The 18,637-nt window shown below is 43.6% G+C and overlaps 1 protein-coding gene across 2 annotated transcripts in view; it reads right to left on the reverse strand.

Moving 5' to 3' along the window:
* Nucleotides 1-18,637, reverse strand: part of TTLL11 (tubulin tyrosine ligase like 11) — a 193,148-nt gene that overhangs the window by 77,403 nt on the left and 97,108 nt on the right. For both annotated transcript variants that reach the window (XM_077479183.1, XM_077479184.1), the window contains exons 4-6: nt 15,074-15,649; nt 10,134-10,229; nt 6,289-6,398 (exon numbers count right to left, since the gene is read on the reverse strand). In XM_077479183.1, coding sequence (XP_077335309.1) covers nt 6,289-6,398; nt 10,134-10,229; nt 15,074-15,649 — 782 coding nt within the window. The remainder of the gene's footprint in view (nt 1-6,288; nt 6,399-10,133; nt 10,230-15,073; nt 15,650-18,637) is intronic.

Raw genomic sequence — 18,637 nt, forward strand, 5'->3', positions numbered from 1 at the left:
ATCAATTGCAGCCACTGTGCCCATCAAATGCAGCCACTGCGCCATCAAACACAGCCACTGTGCCATCAAACGCATCCACTGTGCCATCAAACGCAGCCACTGTGCCCATCAAACGCAGCCACTGCGACATCAAACGCAGCCACCGTGCCAACAAAAGCAGCCACCGTGCCATCAAACACAGCCACTGTGCCCATCAATTGCAGCCACTGTGCCATCAAACTCAGCCACTGTGCCCATCAAATGCAGCCACTGCACCATCAATTGCAACCACCATGCCATCAAACTCAGCCACTGTGCCCATCAAATGCAGCCACTGCGCCATCAAATGCAGCCACTGTGCCATCAAATGCAGCCACTGTGCCCTCAAACGCAGCCACTGTGCCCTCAAACGCAGCCACTGTGCCCTCAAACGCAGCCACTGTGCCCATCAATTGCAGCCACTGCGCCATCAAACACAGCCACTGTGCCATCAAACGCAGCCACTGTGCCCATCAAACGCAGCCACTGTGCCCATCAAACGCAGCCACTGCGACATCAAACGCAGCCACCGTGCCAACAAAAGCAGCCACCGTGCCATCAAACACAGCCACTGTGCCCATCAATTGCAGCCACTGTGCCATCAAACTCAGCCACTGTGCCCATCAAATGCAGCCACCGTGCCCATCAAATGCAGCCACTGCGCCATCAATTGCAGCCACCGTGCCATCAAACTCAGCCACTGTGCCCATCAAATGCAGTCACTGCGCCATCAAACGTAGCCACTGTGCCCATCAAACGCAGCCACTGTGCCATCAAATGCAGCCACTGTGCCATCAAACGCAGCCACTGTGCCATCAAACACAGCCACCGTGCCCATCAAATGCAGCCACTGTGCCCATCAATTGCAGCCACCGTGCCCATCAATTGCAGCCACCGTGCCATCAAACTCAGCCACTGTGCCCATCAATTGCAGCCACCGTGCCATCAAACTCAGCCACTGTGCCCATCAATTGCAGCCACCGTGCCATCAAACTCAGCCACTGTACCCATCAAATGCAGTCATTGCGCCATCAAACGCAGCCACTGTGCCATCAAACGCCGCCACTGTGCCATCAAACGCAGCCACTGTGCCCATCAATTGCAGCCACTGTGCCATCAAACACAGCCACCGTGCCCATCAAATGCAGCCACCGTGTCATCAAACTCAGCCACTGTGCCCATCAAATGCAGCCACTGTGCCATCAATTGCAGCCACCGTGCCATCAAACTCAGCCACTGTGCCCATCAAATGCAGTCACTGCGCCATCAAATGCAGCCACTGTGCCAGCAAACGCAGCCACTGTGCCCATCAAACGCAGCCACTGTGCCATCAAACGCAGCCACTGTGCCCATCAAACTCAGCCACTGTGCCATCAAACGCAGCCACTGTGCCATCAAACACAGCCACCGTGCCCATCAAATGCAGCCACTGTGCCATCAAACGCAGCCACTGTGCTCAATAATTGCAGCCACTGTGCCATTAAACCCAGCCACTGTGCCATCAATTGCAGCCACCATGCCATCAAACACAGCCACTGTAAAGCATCCTCAGTAAAGCAGATGAAAAGTTATTTTTAGAATGTGTGAAAATAAAACTGTCTTGTCAATGCAGAGTTAATATGGCCTTTGGACTCTTAGATTTGGTGGGGGTGCATTGTTGTTAGGTTTTTCATATATATATATATATATATATATATATATATATATATATATATATATATGAAAAACCTATATATAAACTGTACCTGATGATCCTGCTCCTCGCCTTGGTGACAAATTGGTAAAGGCAGCAGGACTCAGTTGGAGAAGCAACACATGATGTTCTAGCTCTGCCCTGCAGTGCAATCTGGGAGTTGTAGTCTCTGCAGAGCACAGGCACCAGACGGCCATGTTAAAGTCTATGTGCCTGTGCTCTGTGGGAGAACTACAATTCCCGGCATGCAATGGGGCCGCCGTTAGGGGAAGGAAGGGCTAGGACTCGGAGGACAGCGCTGCTGCTATTGGACACACAGGCAGCCTAAGCCATGCATATTAGACAGTCGGACATACTCTTATCACCCCCCTCATCCACCGCCGCGGAGCTCACTCTGTCTGCAGCTGTGTGCAGCGCGCCCGCCGCTCGCTCACCCCGCCGTTTGAGAGACACTCCACACAGCAGCAGACAGTGCAGCACAACACCTCAGAGACAAATTAGGCAATCGCTCGATGGCGAGGCCCTTCCTGTGGGCGAGGCCTAAGGCAATCGCCTAATTTGCCTAATTAAAGAGCCGCCTCTGCCCAGAGATATAATAAAATCACAAGAAAGCAGATTATCCTGACAAGATCTGGAAGAACTGAGTGTGAGCTCTGACAAGGCCTTATCTCATCAAAATATAATCTTATTACTTCTGATCCCTTCACTAAAACTTCACTAAAGAATCTATCATCCTAGACCGCCTGCTGCAGGGCCTTCTGGGTATTCTGCCTCTTGGCGTGTTTGTTACCATGACGGCGCACCCGGGTTTACTGAGCATCTGTGACAAATCAGCAGAAGAATCCTTCATGGGAGAGCAAGCTTCCGACTTCTGTCACACTTCCTACGAGAACCAAACTTAATTACATGAGAAGCTTTAATTATGTTAAACCAAACTTTATCTTACTTACTGTTCCAGAATATATGCAGCTTGGCGATAATCTTCCTATCGTTTTAGAACGCTTCATAAAGTTTGAGATCAATTCAGCAAAAAGACAGAAAGTGTTCAAAAAACACCAATGAAGCTGCAGCGATACATACATCTGGGGACCAAAACACTGGCAGAGAGTACGGAATACGGACATGCCGACACTGGGAGGTTCAGAACACATTACACACTGACAATTGGGGGCCCGAAACAATGAAACCCTGATACATGGGGTTTCAAAAGAATAACGCACTAACATTTTGGGTTCTGGAAGAATAATAACACACTGAGACTTGGGGGCCCCAGGACAATGAAGCACTGAGACTTGGGGGCTCCAGGACAATGAAGCACTGAGACTTGGGGGCTCCAGGACAATGAAGCACTGAGAATTGGAGGCTCCAGGATAATGAAGCACTGAGACTTGGGGGCTCCAGGACAATGAAGCACTGAGACTTGGGGGCTCCAGGATAATGAAGCACTGAGACTTGGGGGCTCCAGGACAATGAAGCACTGAGACTTGGGGGCTCCAGGACAATGAAGCACTGAGAATTGGAGGCTCCAGGATAATGAAGCACTGAGACTTGGGGGCTCCAGGACAATGAAGCACTGAGACTTGGGGGCTGCAGGACAATGAAGCACTGAGACTTGGGGGCTCCAGGACAATGAAGCACTGAGACTTGGGGGCTCCAGGACAATGAAGCACTGAGACTTGGAGGCTCCAAGACAATGAAACACTGAGACTTGGGGGCTCCAGGACAATGAAGCACTGAGACTTGGGAGCCCCAAGACAATAAAACACTGACACGTGGGCTCTGTAAAAATAGATACTGCCACTTAGGGGTACCAGAACAATGATAGTTGAGGTACGAGAAGAATAACGTACGAACACTTGGGAGTACCAGAAGAAAAATTCAGACATTGGAGATTCAGAATACCGGAAACCATAGAAGTTCAGCACTGAGCACTACCTTATTTTATAATTAGAACATATCAATTTCGGATAAAGCACAGCTGCTTAGCACACATTAGGGTTAGATTAGCTTTAAACGCTAAAGTAATAATAATTAGTAATTTTGTATACTGTACATGTCCTTATGATACAACAAAATCTGCAGTTGATTGCTGGGGCGTATAAATTGCATGTTGTATAGCCTCATAAATTCATTGTCATGCCATCTGATCACGGACAGCCATTAGCTACTGTATGTGTACTGGTGTGCATCCCACTACCTGAAGGACCCTGCATCTGGCAAAAATCTCGAGCAGCTGTCTTTCCGGCGCTGTGAGAATTAAAGTGTTTGTTAACCCCAAAAAAATGGATCCTGCTCCTTTAAAGCATGTTATATGACACAGTGTGTGCGCTGTGTCACCTGACCCCCTGTAACACCTAAAAAACCTGCCTAATCCTGACAGTTTCTACCCTCCCCTATGTAAACTGACCACGGTATATCATGGCTGCTGAGCCCTGACACTGTGGTCAGTTTATGTGCCTCCGTCATCCGCAGCCCTGCTATCTGTCTTCTCTCTGCTCCTGTGAATGAATGAATGAATGACTTGTATAGCGCTACCTATGCAAACTGAATCGCCTCAGGGAGCTTTCTTACCACTGGTGCCTGACCGGTTTCCTGCATCTGCAGCTGTTATGTGGTCCTTTGACCTGTAGGATCCCGACACACTTACAACACATACAACATTGACATACACATACACATATGGCCAATTCTTTTTTTTTTTGGACAGGGTCTAATTGGCCTACCAGCATGTCTTTGGAGGGTGGGAGGAAACCCACGCAGGCACAGGGAGAACATGCAAACTCCAGGCAGATGTTGTCGTGGTCGGGATTTGAACCAGCTAACCACTACACCACTGTGTCCTCCTCCCCCTTCCCCTCCCTGCCAGCTCGTGACAGTGCCTGCCCCCCCTCCTGCTGCTTGCATAACTGTAACATGTATACACCAACAGTGTTGTCTCCTATTCTAGTGTCCCCCTCTGTGTGCGATTTATAAAAAAAAATGCTGTAAATACCTAATTTAAGAGAGGCCATCTGTGAACACATGACCGGCCAGCTCTCTCCTCCTCCTCCCCTCCCGAATGATATCAGCGGGGGAATCTCAGCCCCTTCCGCTGCATCTATCAGAGGAGGAAAGGAGAGAGCCAGTCAATCGTGATCGTGGATCACCACACTGAAACACTGAAATGAGGTATTTACAGCATATTTTTTTTATAAATTACACACAGAGGGGGGCACTGCTGGTGTATATATGTTACAGTTAAGCAAGCAGCAGATGGGGGGGGGTGAGCACGGTCACGACCTGACAAGCAGGGAGGCTAGGAGGGAGGAGGACAAAGGAGCAGATAGGAGACAGAAAGTAAAGCTGAGGAAGACGGAGGCACGCAAACTGACCGCAGTATCAGGTCTCAGCAGCCACGATATACCGTAGTCAGTTTACATACGGGAGGGTAGAAACTGTCAGGATCAGCCAGGTGTTTTAGGTGTTACAGGGGGCCAAATGACACAACACACACACTGATGGTGAATACATGTTAGAGCGGTTTAACAACCACTTTAACTGCAGCCACGGCTACTGAGAAAGTTGCACCACTCATCTGCCCCCATCTGCCCTCTCCACCATTCACAAAACTCATATTACTATTTTCTTACAATGCATCTTGTTCTGTGAATGGAAGAGAGGCAGTTGAATGAAAGGACCTCCACTGTCCAGTACAGAAAGCAATGGATTGTGGAAGAGCATAACACAAGTAATATAAATAATAAAGAGGGCAGAAGAGGGCAGGCAAGCAGTGTGTTTTTTTTCCCACTAGCAGGGGCTGCAATTAGCTCTCACAGTGCTGGAAGATAATCTTAGGGCAGGATCTGGCAGCTTTAAAGGAGGTACTACAGGGAAGATATTTAGCATAGGTAGCCACCATTACACACAACAGGATGTGTCTGGGGCTGTATCCCTCTTCCTACCTCCCCGGAAAAAATGATGAAGCTTTGGGCAGCACAGTGTAGTGGGTAGCACTCTCGCCTAGCAGTAAGAAGATCGCTGGTTCAAATCCCAACCACGACACTACCTGCCTGGAGTTTGCATGTTCTCCCTGTGCCTGCGTGGGTTTCCTCCCACAATCCAAAGACATGCAGGTAGGTTAATTGGCCTCTGTCCAAAATTGGCCCTAGTATATGAATGGGGACCTTGGATTGTGGGCACCTTGAGGGTAGGGACCAATGTGGGTGTGCAATGTACAGGGATAGGGACAATTGTAGACACTCACTCAGGTTGAACTGGATGGACTGGTGTCTTTATTCAAACTATGAAATTCAATACCTCCAGTCAAACATGGATATAAGCAAGTAAAATGTATGACCTGTAAAGAAATTCACATCTTTTTATGATTCCCAAACCATTGCTGTGCTATATATGTGGAGGGTGGCAACACTTTTCACACTCTGTATAGCTGATATCACCACATTAGTGTTGGCCATGCTGAGCTCTTTGCCTCTCATGGGCACACAAGAGAGACTAGGCCCATCACAAGCCTGATAATCAGAGCAGCTATAACACGTATGCAAACATCTAATATATCCACATGCTACAATCACACTCACTGGCTCCTCCTCTGCCACGGATCCACCAGGCGCAGTGTGTCCTTGATTACGGCAATTTTCACCTCCTCATCCACCAAGCTGGGCACATTCTCGAAAATGCCGGGAAGAAGCTGCAACACCCAGACAAAGACACTATGTTATAGGAAATGCTGTGAATACTTTGCTCGGAGATTAGCATATTTAATTGGAAACAATTTATTAACACCAAAGTCAGTGTTTTGTTACGTTATTCAAACAGGCCCACAAGCTATTTTTCAGATAAATCGCAGTTATTAATATTACAGTTTTAATGATGATGTTAGGAATATCTAAGTGTTTCCACTTGAGAAATTTCTTGAGAAACCGCAAATGAATGTAAATAAACAGATAATTAGTAGGCAGTTCCTCAAGATTTTCATTGCAGGTTTACCTGGAAAGCAAAGCAGCAATATTTTATATTGGTGCAAAATTCTTATGTTGACAAAATAAATGTTTTGGAGTAAATTTTTGAAAAATCTGGTCCCCAACCAGAAATGTCAACAAAGGGAAGAGAGCAGAGGGACTATTGCGGTGCACATTACGGATGGTAAGGACATTAGGAAAACAATTGTGTAAAAATATTATATCAATTTTACCAACGCGCCCAAGCCCCCAGGATAGTAAAAATATTTTTACACAGATATCGGCTAATGTTGGGATCGATACCTCTCCCAGCTGCCGGGGAAGGTTTCCCTCGGTCACCTGAACTATCCTGGGCGCGTTGGTAAGACCTTGACTGTAACTTCGAAAAAATGATCCCCTTTTATTTATTTGTACCTTATTATGTTGTTGTATATTCAATTGTGATTTATATTTATATATATTTTAGATGTTGGTATTTCCTGAAGAAGCTGAAAAGCGAAACTAGTCGAAATACTTCACCTTCTATACCAGCCCTTGATTTTCTGTATTGATTTTATCTCTAAATAAATTGATAGAATATTTTTACACAATTGTTTTCCTAATGTCCTTACCATCCGTAATGTGCACCACAATAGTCCCTCTGCTCTCTCCCCTTTGTTGACATTTCTGGTTGGGGGCCAGATTTTTCAAAAATGTACTCTATATCAATTTGGGATGATGGTGCATTATGTAATGTTGTATGTTTATATTCTTTATATTGTAAGGCAATTTATAATTTCCATAAAATAAATGTTTTAAAATTAATTTGAATCCAGTTGTCCAATAAGAAATAGGTGAATTTTCATACAGTCAGTATAAATATCTTTACATTATCTTCCAATATTGACGCAGAAAAGGGAAAGCCCCCAGATTAGGACAGCAGTGAATTCATTGCTCCGGTGATGTTCCTTTACTGTCTAATCAGCAGACTGGGGGCAGATCAGGGACTAGTGATTTGTATTGCTAAGCTGCATTAAAAAGGTGGTCACCAACCCTTCTATGCTGTATGCTAGAGGTTCTAAATCACAAACATAGCAGAATAAAATGACTAAATCTTTTCATAGTTAGAACATTTCACATACATGTATTTCAACTCCATATAAGCTAATTGGCCAAACTTAGAAACATAGAAGAATAACAGCAGAAAAAGACAACTTTTTTTTTTTTAACCCTTTGAGTACAGATCTAAGTTTGTTCCAAGCATGTTCGTATCCACTTACTGTTGACTGACCTCTGCTGGAAGTCTATTCCTAGATTCCGTTATTCTTTCAGTAAAATAATACTAAGTTTAGTTAGGAGTTGTAACAGAAGAACAATGGAGATATATACTAGAGGCTGGACCAATGGTATCTTTGTCCCCATCGCAGAGAATCTTGCATTCGATGTTGCTTCATAGATCACATTATACCCCCCCCCCCGAAATATTTCAATAGGGTGAAAAGATCAGATGCTAACTGTCCACGTCGTGGAGATCAAAGTGGAGATCTTATCCATAAGGTGTGGAGATGCCCAAAACTATTTAGATATTGGGGGGAGATTCTGGAAACCATAAAACTGATTTTTGGAGTGGCCCTTGAAGTAGATCCAATTGTGTGTATACTGGGTTATATAGGGGGAGGAGGTATTATTAGAAAAAGGCGGATGGCAACCATTAGATGTCTGTTTTTAGCAAGGAAACTAATAGCGAAGAGGTGGACAGCAAGGAATCCACCTACACATACAGAATGCTTAAAGTAGCTATCACAATTAAGAGAGAGATTTCTGTATATACTAAGAGAAGGAATAACGATGGATTTAAGAAGATATGGGGACCCTGGCTAAATAAGGCAAACAACTAAGAAAGGAATAGATAAATGTTAAAGAGGAAGTAAACCCTGATGAGTTTACTTCCTCTTTCATTCCCTGCAAAGGTAAAGCATAATGGACTACTATGCATTGCATAGTAGTCCATTATGTGTCACTTTCCTGACACAGGCGCCAGCGAAGTCACCGCTGTCCCCTGTAGTCCGGAGCATCCATCTTCTCGGTGGGTCTCGCTGCTCCGCCGCTGCCATTCGCCAAAGCCGCGATGACGCACTCCCGCACATGCGCACGGGAGCCGCCACTCGCGGCATATCGCCGTTGACCGCGGCGCGCTCAGTGCGCCTGCGCGCCGCTGTCTACGGCGCATGCATCGTAGACAGCGGCGCACAGGCGCACTGAGTGCGCCGCGGTGCCTGTCTTTCGGCAAATATCTCCTAAACCACCTAGGTTTAGGAGATATTTCTTGGACCTACAGGTAAGCCTTAATCTAGGCTTACCTGTAGGTCAAATTGTGTTGTAAGGGTTTACAACCACTTTAATAACTAGGAGAGATGAACAGGGTTGAAGTGGTTTATTAATGTAGTAAATTAAATATTAAGAAATGTAAAGACATAAAAGTAGTGCATTATGTTTATGATTATATATGTAAAGTGTTTAGGAGTAAGAAGATGAATGAATGTGCTTTTTGTAAAATGTAAAAATTTTCTAATAAAAATTACACGATTAAAAAACAAAAACAAAAAAAAAAAAAGTTTAGTTTTGAACTTTGAGGTCAACTGCTAAATAAAAATGTCATTTGGTTCAGGAATAATTTCTTTTATTTGTGTTATTCCACAAACCACATACATTAATTGGTCAAAATGTTGTGGACCCCAGACCATCACACCTCTATAAAGTTTTTGGATATTCCGTGCCAAAGCTGTGGTAATTAGCTCCTACTTTGATGCTATAACAGCCTACACCCTGGAAAGGCTTTCCATAAGATTTTGGAAATGTGTAGGATGTTGTGTCCATTTAGTCAAAAGAGCATTTGTGAGGTCAGGTACTTAAAGCGGAGCTCCACCCAAAAGGTGAAGCTCTGCTTATTTGCCTCCCCCTTCAACTGCCACATTTGCCACTTTTCAGGGGGGAGGGGGGATACGTGGATTTGATAGGTACCCGTTCCCACTTCTGTTTGACTTCGCCATGGTGAGCTCATTCAGAACTTTGGACCACCCCCCCTCCTTCTTTCCCCCACCACCAGGCCATTCACAAAGCACAAGGAGCTTCACACATGCACAGTAGGGAACCCGAGTAGGCAGCGGCAGCACCAGAGATGCAATTTAAAAATCCTCTCGGGGGAAGACACTGCTGGAGGACAGGTAAGTGTCCTTATATTAAAAGTCAGCATCTACGACTTATTTTTTTCTGATGGAGCCTGGAGCTCCTCTTTAAACAGAATGAGAATTCCTGTCTCAAAATAGGTGTTTTAATTAAAAGGTGTTTAGGGTTCTGTGCAGGCCATTTGAGTTCCTCCACAGCAAACCCGTCCAGTCATGTCTTTATGGAATTGAAGGGGTGTCCACACACATTTGGCCATATAGTGTAGATTACAATACAACATTCATCTGTCAACTTCCCACCTCCTGTTCATGTTCAATCTTCATGCTGGGATTTGCGTTCACTTCTAGAAGAATTGGCTTGAGATTCTTCAACAGGAGAATGTCGAATCCTAGAATCTGTAGGAAAGGTAGAGACACAAGCACACATCAGAACCCTCTACATAGCTCTCCAGTATTCACACAATAGCAGCACAAATATATGAATGAAAGGTTCTACCTATATCCCACATGATTCCTGTCACAGGGAATATATATTACAGAGGGTGGGCTTATCAGGAAAAACAAGGCTTCCCAACACAGGGGTTCAGAAGATGTATGAATAGATCATTTTGGTAAAGTTATATAACCAGGAAAGATTTGGAGCATTAGATGCTCCCAACCAGCATTAGTCCAGTTATATTGTATCGTAATTTCCTTTATAAAAATATTGGATTTATGGTCAATGCTGCTGGTGCAGTAGCTTTAAATAGAGCTCTCGGCATTGCTGTCATTACAATGTAGCAGGATCAGTCTGCATGAATAAGGGCCTGTGTCAATGTGCTTTTCTCCCCATACAAGTTAATAGGAACATAAAGGCAGCTTGCAGCAGATTGTAAGCTGCTCAGGAGGTCAACTGCAGGTAAAATACACCTGTAAATGATCTCTGAATGGTCTCTAAACAATATGAAACAGATGTTGAATACAAATGTTATGCACCTAAATGCAAGATGCATATGCCTATGAACATCAGACCTAAGATTAAGTACTTCCTCTCTCTATATATGCATAATATATGTGAAAGGATCATGAGAATTAAAGGGGTCTGTCCTTAACTATGCTCTTTTTAAACAATCCAAAATACCAAATTGCCACTTGCATAATGTAGAAAACTCTCAGGGCAAGGAAGACGACTTAGGGTCCTTTCACACGGGGCGGATCAGTTCTGATCCGCCCCGTGGATATCCGTTTGCTCAGCGGGGATCACTCCGCCGATCCCCGCTGAGCAGGAAGATGACAGGTCTGTCTCTGCACACTGCGCAGGGACGGACCTGTCACAGCGCCGCTCTCCCCTATGGGAGATCGGATGACGACGGACCGCAGTGCCCGTCGTCACCCGATCCGATCCGCAGACGGATGGAAAAATAGCTTTTTCCTCCGTCACACTTTTTCGGATCGGAGCGGGTCGGATGTCAGCGGACATGTCACCGCTGACATCCGACGCTCCATAGAGCTCTATGGAGCACCCGTTCAGGTCCGCCTGAAAAACTGACAGGCGGGCCTGAACGGGACGTTAGTGTGAAAGAGGCCTTACACTAGTCGTGTTGGTTGTTACCTGCTTTGAATTTGCCCTTCCTTTCTATAAAAAACACCTATATCCCATCATGCCTAATTTGATACTGTTGAAAAGACAGAATATTTGTATTTATCGTAAAATCTTAATTTATTTGAGTCCATTAAAGTACACAGGAATTCAGAGACTAACAGGTTATACTACTGCCTACAGGAGAAAGGACATTGGAAAACGAATACATTGTGGGCCAGCTCAGTATGACCCCTTCTAGTTCCAGCATGCTTCCGTTTTTTGGTAAAGCAATACTAAGAGCATGATCAAAAACAGGGACCAATGTCCCTCCAAGAAAATAATTTTAAGGTAAATACAAAAAATCCCATTTTCATTCTCGTCCACTAAGGGACACTTCAGAGACTGTTGGAATGTCCAAAAGTAGTCCAACTAAGGGGTGGGCAACAGGAAACAAAATGCCAATAGGCCCACAAAAAAAACAAAAAAACAAGAGAGCTAGGGACTGCCTGCAGCTCAAAGAACCACCTGATAGACCTTGTGCTCAAAGCAGTTATCAGATGAGGTCCAAGAAAAATATGCCTTCCATGTGTGGTGATGGACCCCGCAGTAGACTTCTAGGTTTTAGCATCATGAGGATCACAGATTCAGAGATGCCGATGTCTCTCAGAATCTAGGCTTGCTGTTAGGTTCCGTGACTATGAAGCAGATGATCTGGATGAGCCCATGGAACATCTGTCAGGAATCTGATCACGCAGAATACCACATCCCCAGTGGCCCAGAGCTAGAATGTCCTCCATTTTGATCCTGTGTAGCAGATGAAGAAAGAGTTTCAGGGGAAGAAAAGGCATAGATCAGTCTATACCAATCCTATGGAACCACCAGAGCATCCACTGTGTCCACTAGAGGATACCTATACCAGGAAAGAAACCTGTCCAGTTTGTTAAGTTTGAAGGCCAGGACATCCACATACAATATCCTCCATCTATGACACAGGGCTTGGAACACTTCTGGATGTAGGGACTATTCCTCTAGGTTGAGGCACTGCTGGCTGAGCTGTTTGCCAACTGCCCACAAGGCTGGAGCATGAATTTTTATCCAGGACAGGATGTGCTCAACCTCTCTTGCCGTGGAGAAGCTTCTGGTTCCTCACTGATGGTAAATGCCTTGGTGTTGTCTGACTAAATCCAGAAAACAATGACCCTCCAGTCAGGATGTCTGACATTGTAGAGACAACCAAATCCCTGAAGTTCTAGAACGTTGATAGGGAGACAAGATCGCTGCAATATCAAAGTCCCCTGCACCAGCAAGGTGCTCAGGACTCCTCCCAGCTCAACAAGCCAGGTACACCCTGGTCCTCTGTAACAGACAAATTAGTCTGTCCAAGGACTGGACTGATGTATCCAATGATTGTAGGATGTTGGGTTGTAGGGGTCTGGAGTGGAATCAGGCAAATTGAACTACCACAAGCCACAGAACTCTCATGCCAAAGCAAAGAGTCAGGTAACCTCTAGACTGAAGTGTCTGCGTCTCACAGTAGAAAGTTTGAAGCTTCTCCCGGGCAAGAAAAACTCCAGTCTAACCAGTTTCTAGAATGACACCTAGATACATTATTTCAATGCGATGAGTGCTGAATTCTGAAAGTTTAGGTCCCGAACTAAGTTCTGCATGGTCAGGGCTATGCTGTCCACCAGCACCTGTGCTGACTGTTCTCGCTTTGCTGACCTTGGAAAGTTATTTGGCCTATAAAATCATGCATGATTGCAGGAAATTATCCTGTGAGACCTGAGAGTTGGAGACACTCAGCAAAACGGGACTGTTTCCAATGCATCTATAATCAGACACATTTCACTGCAAGATAGCAGGGAGGAATGGGGGCAAGTTCCATGCGTCTCTAGTGATCAGGAGCAGCAGAGGGAAAATGCTTTCTCAATAAATGATTGGCAGTAAAGGGATCGTGGATCATCCAGACATGCAACACTCCACCCAGTAGATGACAGTCTACTCTGCATCAACCTGGTCCACATTGTATCAGATATCAGAAAACAGGAATTTTAATGGTGACCAGTGGCCCTAGCAATGAAGTAGCACCTGCTTCTTGGCCTGCACAGTCTACTCACAAAGTCAGTTCTCAGAAATGGGGGTCACAGCTGGGTAGGGCTGCAACTAATGATTATTTTCATAATCGATTAGTTGGCCAATTATTGTTTAGATTAATCGATTAATCGGTTAATAACCTTAAAAAAAAAAATGGGTCAAATTGACATTCATTTTCAAACACAGTGACAAGAAAATTTAGAAATAATAGAAAACTTCTTTCATTCAGCGAATGTACAAAGATTTTACGTCGGAATATTCTCATCTGAAAATTGATTTGTGTGGCCAGCATAAGGCACGGTGCACACCTATGCAGTTTGGTTTTGATCTGTTTCTGCTGTGCTTTTTGCTGTGCGTTTTGATCTTTGCGCACGTGATTTTGCTGCAATTTGCATTTTTTTTGGGCAGATTAAAAAACACAAATTGCTGCAAAAACACATTACATGCTTTTCTGCAGCTTCTCCATTGAAGTATATTGAAGCAATAAAGCACCATTTTGCGTTAAAAGTCCCTGACCCTTTCAGATGTGAACGTGTCCCATAGGAAACCATGTAAATGAACTGTAGTGCATTTCTGCAAAAAGCACCAATAAACACATAGATGTGAACCAGGTCTAAGACGTTTAGTAACACAATAGGGTTAAAAAAACTAAAATGAGCCCTTTATAGTAGAGAAAAACAGATAATCACTACTGTAAGGTAAGGGGTTAATTTTTTTACTGTAGAACAGTGAAAGTAATATTTACAGTAGCGATATTTTTCTCTTTTTCTACTATAAAGGGGTCAATTTATTTAATTTTTCTAACCTCATTATGTTACTGGCCGATTAATCGATTATGAAAATAGTAATCGATTAATTTCATAATCGATTAGTTGTCGATTAATCGATTAGTTGTTTCAGCCCTACATCTGGGGCTGTGCCACGACTATGGAACCTCTACAGCTAACTTTTTCTCAGTAGACTCAGATCTGGAAAAGTGCCACAATGCAGAGCACTGTGCCCAAAGGTCACATTCCTTTGTTAACCTCGCAAGTCTAGTCCAGTGGGGTCTGGGTTTTAAACTCCAAAGTCAGACTGAGGAAAGGACAATCCAGACAGCTGCATATAAAGACCAGCTCAGCAGTGAAGCAGTGGGAATCCGAACTGATGGAAAATGGTACCTAGCAAAAAAGTTAGACCTTTCTCAACAAAGAGGAGAAAAAACATGTCTGTATCCAGTTCCCCGGTAGGCTGCTATACAATCCAACAGACTCTTAATTCCGGTGTCCCTCAATAAATGAGAAACAAAAATTAATTATGATTGAGGTTTACTTGCTAAATGCATAGGAATAAAACACCAAAGCCCGAGTGCTGTGCTTGGGCTGCTTGCTCACAAAAATAAATGACTGTTAGATAGTGTTACCTCTTTTTATGTTAGTGTTAACTTGCTTATAAAATTTAGAAAAAGAAACAATAGTAATAATAATATTGGAAAAAATAAAATTAAAATCAGCTATATTGAAAACCATCATAAAGTTTGAGGAGTGGTGGCTCAAAAACAACAAGCCAATCATATGATGTGTGTGCACGAGGAATGGCAACTCACCTGGAAGCATGTTGGTCCCGGTTTAGATGCTGGTATGTCCACCTGGAAGTAGACTTTGAGTTCCGGAACCAGAGCAATGATGGTCTTAATGACCAAAGAAATTATGTCAGACCATACTTTCTTGACATCTATACCTTTAGCTGAAAGTCTATAGAGAATGCTGGAGAAGGTTCTCTTGCTTCCAGTGTGGACACTGTCCGAGTGGATAAAGTTTCCACTGTGGATGTTGAGTGAGTAGTTGGTCAGGTGCATATAGACACGGTGAAGATTTTTATGATTTGGTGCCTGGTAGGGCTCAGTGCAGAACCGGGACAGTCCATCTTTGGCGATGTAGATTTCCAAAGGCTCTAATGATCTGAGAACAACATAGAGTCTCATATCAAACTTTAACTTGTCCATCAGGAGAGGCTTGCTGATGTACTCTTGGACCACAGCTGGTCGGTTCTGGACACTGGCCATGATCCGCACTTCACTGGGGTCCTTAATGAGGTAGATTCCATCACCCTGACACCCACCGTCCGGCTTTACAATAAAGGTGGGCTTCCAAGATGGGTCACTTTCCTTTGCCATACGAACCTGCAATAAAACAATGATCAGTACAAGTAGAACCCTCATTGAATAAACCCATTTATGTTTTATATGGAAAACAGTTTATTAAAAAAATGGTTTAAACATGGTTGAAAAAAGACACAAGTCCATCAATTCCAACCTATGTGTGTGATTATATGTCAGTATTACATTGTATATCCCTGTATGTTGTGGTCGTTCAGGTGTTTATCTAATAGTTTTTTTAAACTATCGATGCTCCCCGCTGAGACCACTGCCTGTGGAAGGGAATTCCACATCCTTGCCACTCCTACAGTAAAGAACACGCTACGTAGTTTAAGGTTAAACCTCTTTTCTTCTATTTTTAATGAGTGGTCACGTGTTTTGTTACGCCCTTCTGCGAAAAAGATTTATCCCTATTGTGGGGTCACCAGTACGGTATTTATAAATTGAAATCATATCCCCTCTCAACCGTCTCTTCTCCAGAGAGAATAAGTTCGGTGCTTGCAACCTTTCCTCATAACTAATATCCTCCAGACCCTTTATTAGCTTTGTTGCCCTTCTTTGTACTCTCTCCATTTCCAGTACATCCTTCCTGAGGACTGGTGCCCAGAACTGGACAGCATACTCTAGGTGCGGCTGGACCAGAGTCTTGTAGAGTGGGAGAATTATTGTTTTAAAAGAGTTGATCCTCTTTTTAATGCATGCCAATATTCTGCATGCCAATATTCTGTTTGCTTTGCATGCCACTGCTGAGCCTATAATCTACTAGGACCCCCAGGCCCTTTTCCATCCTAGATTCCCCCAGAGGTTCTCCCTCCAGTGTATAGATTGCATTCATGTTTTTTCAGCCCAAATGCATTATTTAAATTTTTTCTACATTAAACCTAATTTTCCATATAGTTGCCCACCATTAATTTGTTCAGATCTTTTTGCAAGGTTTCCACATCCTGCGGAGAAGTTATTGCCCTGCTTAGCTTAGTATCATCCACAAATACAGAGACTGAACTGTTTACCCCATCCTCAAGGTTGTTTATGAACAAAAAAAATAGGATTGGTCCCAGCACAGAACCCCAGGGGACCCCCATTTATCACCATCCTCTGAACTCGCCCTTGTAGCATTTTCAATCCAGGTACTCACCCTATGGTCAATGCCAACAGACCTTATTTTGTACAGTAAACGTTTATGGGGAACTGTGTCAAATGCTTTTGCAAAATACAGATATACCACGTCTATGGGCCTTCCTTTATCTAGATGGCAACTCACCTCCTCATAGAAGGTTAATAGATTGGTTTGGCAACAATGATTCCTCATGAATCCATGCTGATTATTGCTAATGATACCGTTCTCATTACTAAAATCTTGTATATAGTCCCTTATCATCCACTTCAAGAGCTTGTATACTATTGATGTTAGGCTAACTGGTCTGTCATGTATTTTGGGGCCTTTTTAAATATTGGTGCTACATAGACTTTTCTCCAATCAGTTGGTACCATTCCAGTCAGTAAAAATTAGGAACAAGAACCCTCAGATGCAAGCCATCTGGTCACGGTGATTTATTAATGTTAAGTTTCCCAAGTCTAATTTTAATTCTGTCATCTTAACCATGGAGGTGCTTCCTGTGTGAAGGATAAACACTGCAGTTTTGGTTACTGAAGCACCTGATTCCCTCGTTAAGACTGAATTCAATACCTTCGCCATCTCCCCATCCTCTGTAACCAGATGTCCTCCCTCATTCTTTATGGGGCCAATATGGTCTGTCCTCCTTTTTTTACTGTTCACATACTTAAAGAATTTCTTGGGATCTTTTTTGCTCTCCTCCGCTATATGACTTTCGTGTTCTATCTTAGCCGCCCTAATTGCACCCTTACATTTCTTGTTGCATTCTTTATAAAGTCTGAATGCTGATCCCTCAACCCTGTATTTTTTTAATGCCTTCTCCTTTGCTTTTATATGCATTTTTACATTGGAGTTAAGCCACCCAGGACTTTTGTTCATTCTTTTAAATTTATTACAATATGAGATGCATTGGTTAATGCCCTTATTTAATATGCTCTTAAAGCAAACCCATCTCTCTTCCGTGTTTTTTGTTCCTAAGATTTTATCCCGATTCATGCCTTCTATCAAGGTTCGTAGTTTAGGGAAGTTGGCTCTTTTGAAATTCAGTGTCTTTGTATTCCCCTTATGTTTCCTATTAGTGTGATTTATACTGAAGCCAATTGACCTGTGATCGACGTTTCCTAAATTGCCCCGTATTTCCACATCTATGATCAGGTCTGTATTGTTGGTAATCAGTAGATCCAGAACGCTTTATTTCTAGTTGGTGCATCTACTATCTGAACCATGAAATTGTCATAGACAGCCTGGTGTGTAAACTCCACAGTGCCCACACCACTCACACAAAAAGTAACTGCACGTGGAAACCAATAAGACATTTTTTTTGTCAACTTTGAAATGGCAGACAAATGAAAGCTAAATCTTGATTGAAGACTTGGCTGAAGCTCTTTTCCTTTGAAAAGGAAGCCGATGCTGAACTATAAGTGCCAGCATACCTGCATGGCACAGGCACTAGATTTGCAAACAGAGCATGACATGACATTATCTGATTAGAATCTTTTCAACTGACCAAGGAAGCAATCTTTAGGCACTCTATTTCACAGATACCAATCTCCTAAAGACAGATAATGATGCAACACAATTACTGACTAGTAAGTGGACAGTTTGGCTTTCTATTCAGATTTACATAAATTCAGAGTGAAGGAAGAGCTCAGAGGTCAGACACATCTTATCTCCAGAAATATAAGAGATTCTTACACATGCACCTTGTTAAACCTCTTATATTGCAGCCTTTTCCCTTCTGCTTGATTCAATCCCAAACGTTTTCCAGACAACTGTTCACAATATGACTTATAAGGCTCTGCAGCTCCCCCTACAGCTTTACTTGAAAACAATCTTTCACTTCACTGTTCTATCTTCACCCCAAGACTGAACACAGATACATTTTCTAGAGATCACCA

The sequence above is a fragment of the Lithobates pipiens genome, unplaced genomic scaffold (genome assembly GCF_037356315.1).
Source record: "Lithobates pipiens isolate NorthernLeopardFrog02 unplaced genomic scaffold, aLitPip1_a1.2 Scaffold_14, whole genome shotgun sequence".
In the NCBI taxonomy this organism is placed as follows: domain Eukaryota; kingdom Metazoa; phylum Chordata; class Amphibia; order Anura; family Ranidae; genus Lithobates; species Lithobates pipiens.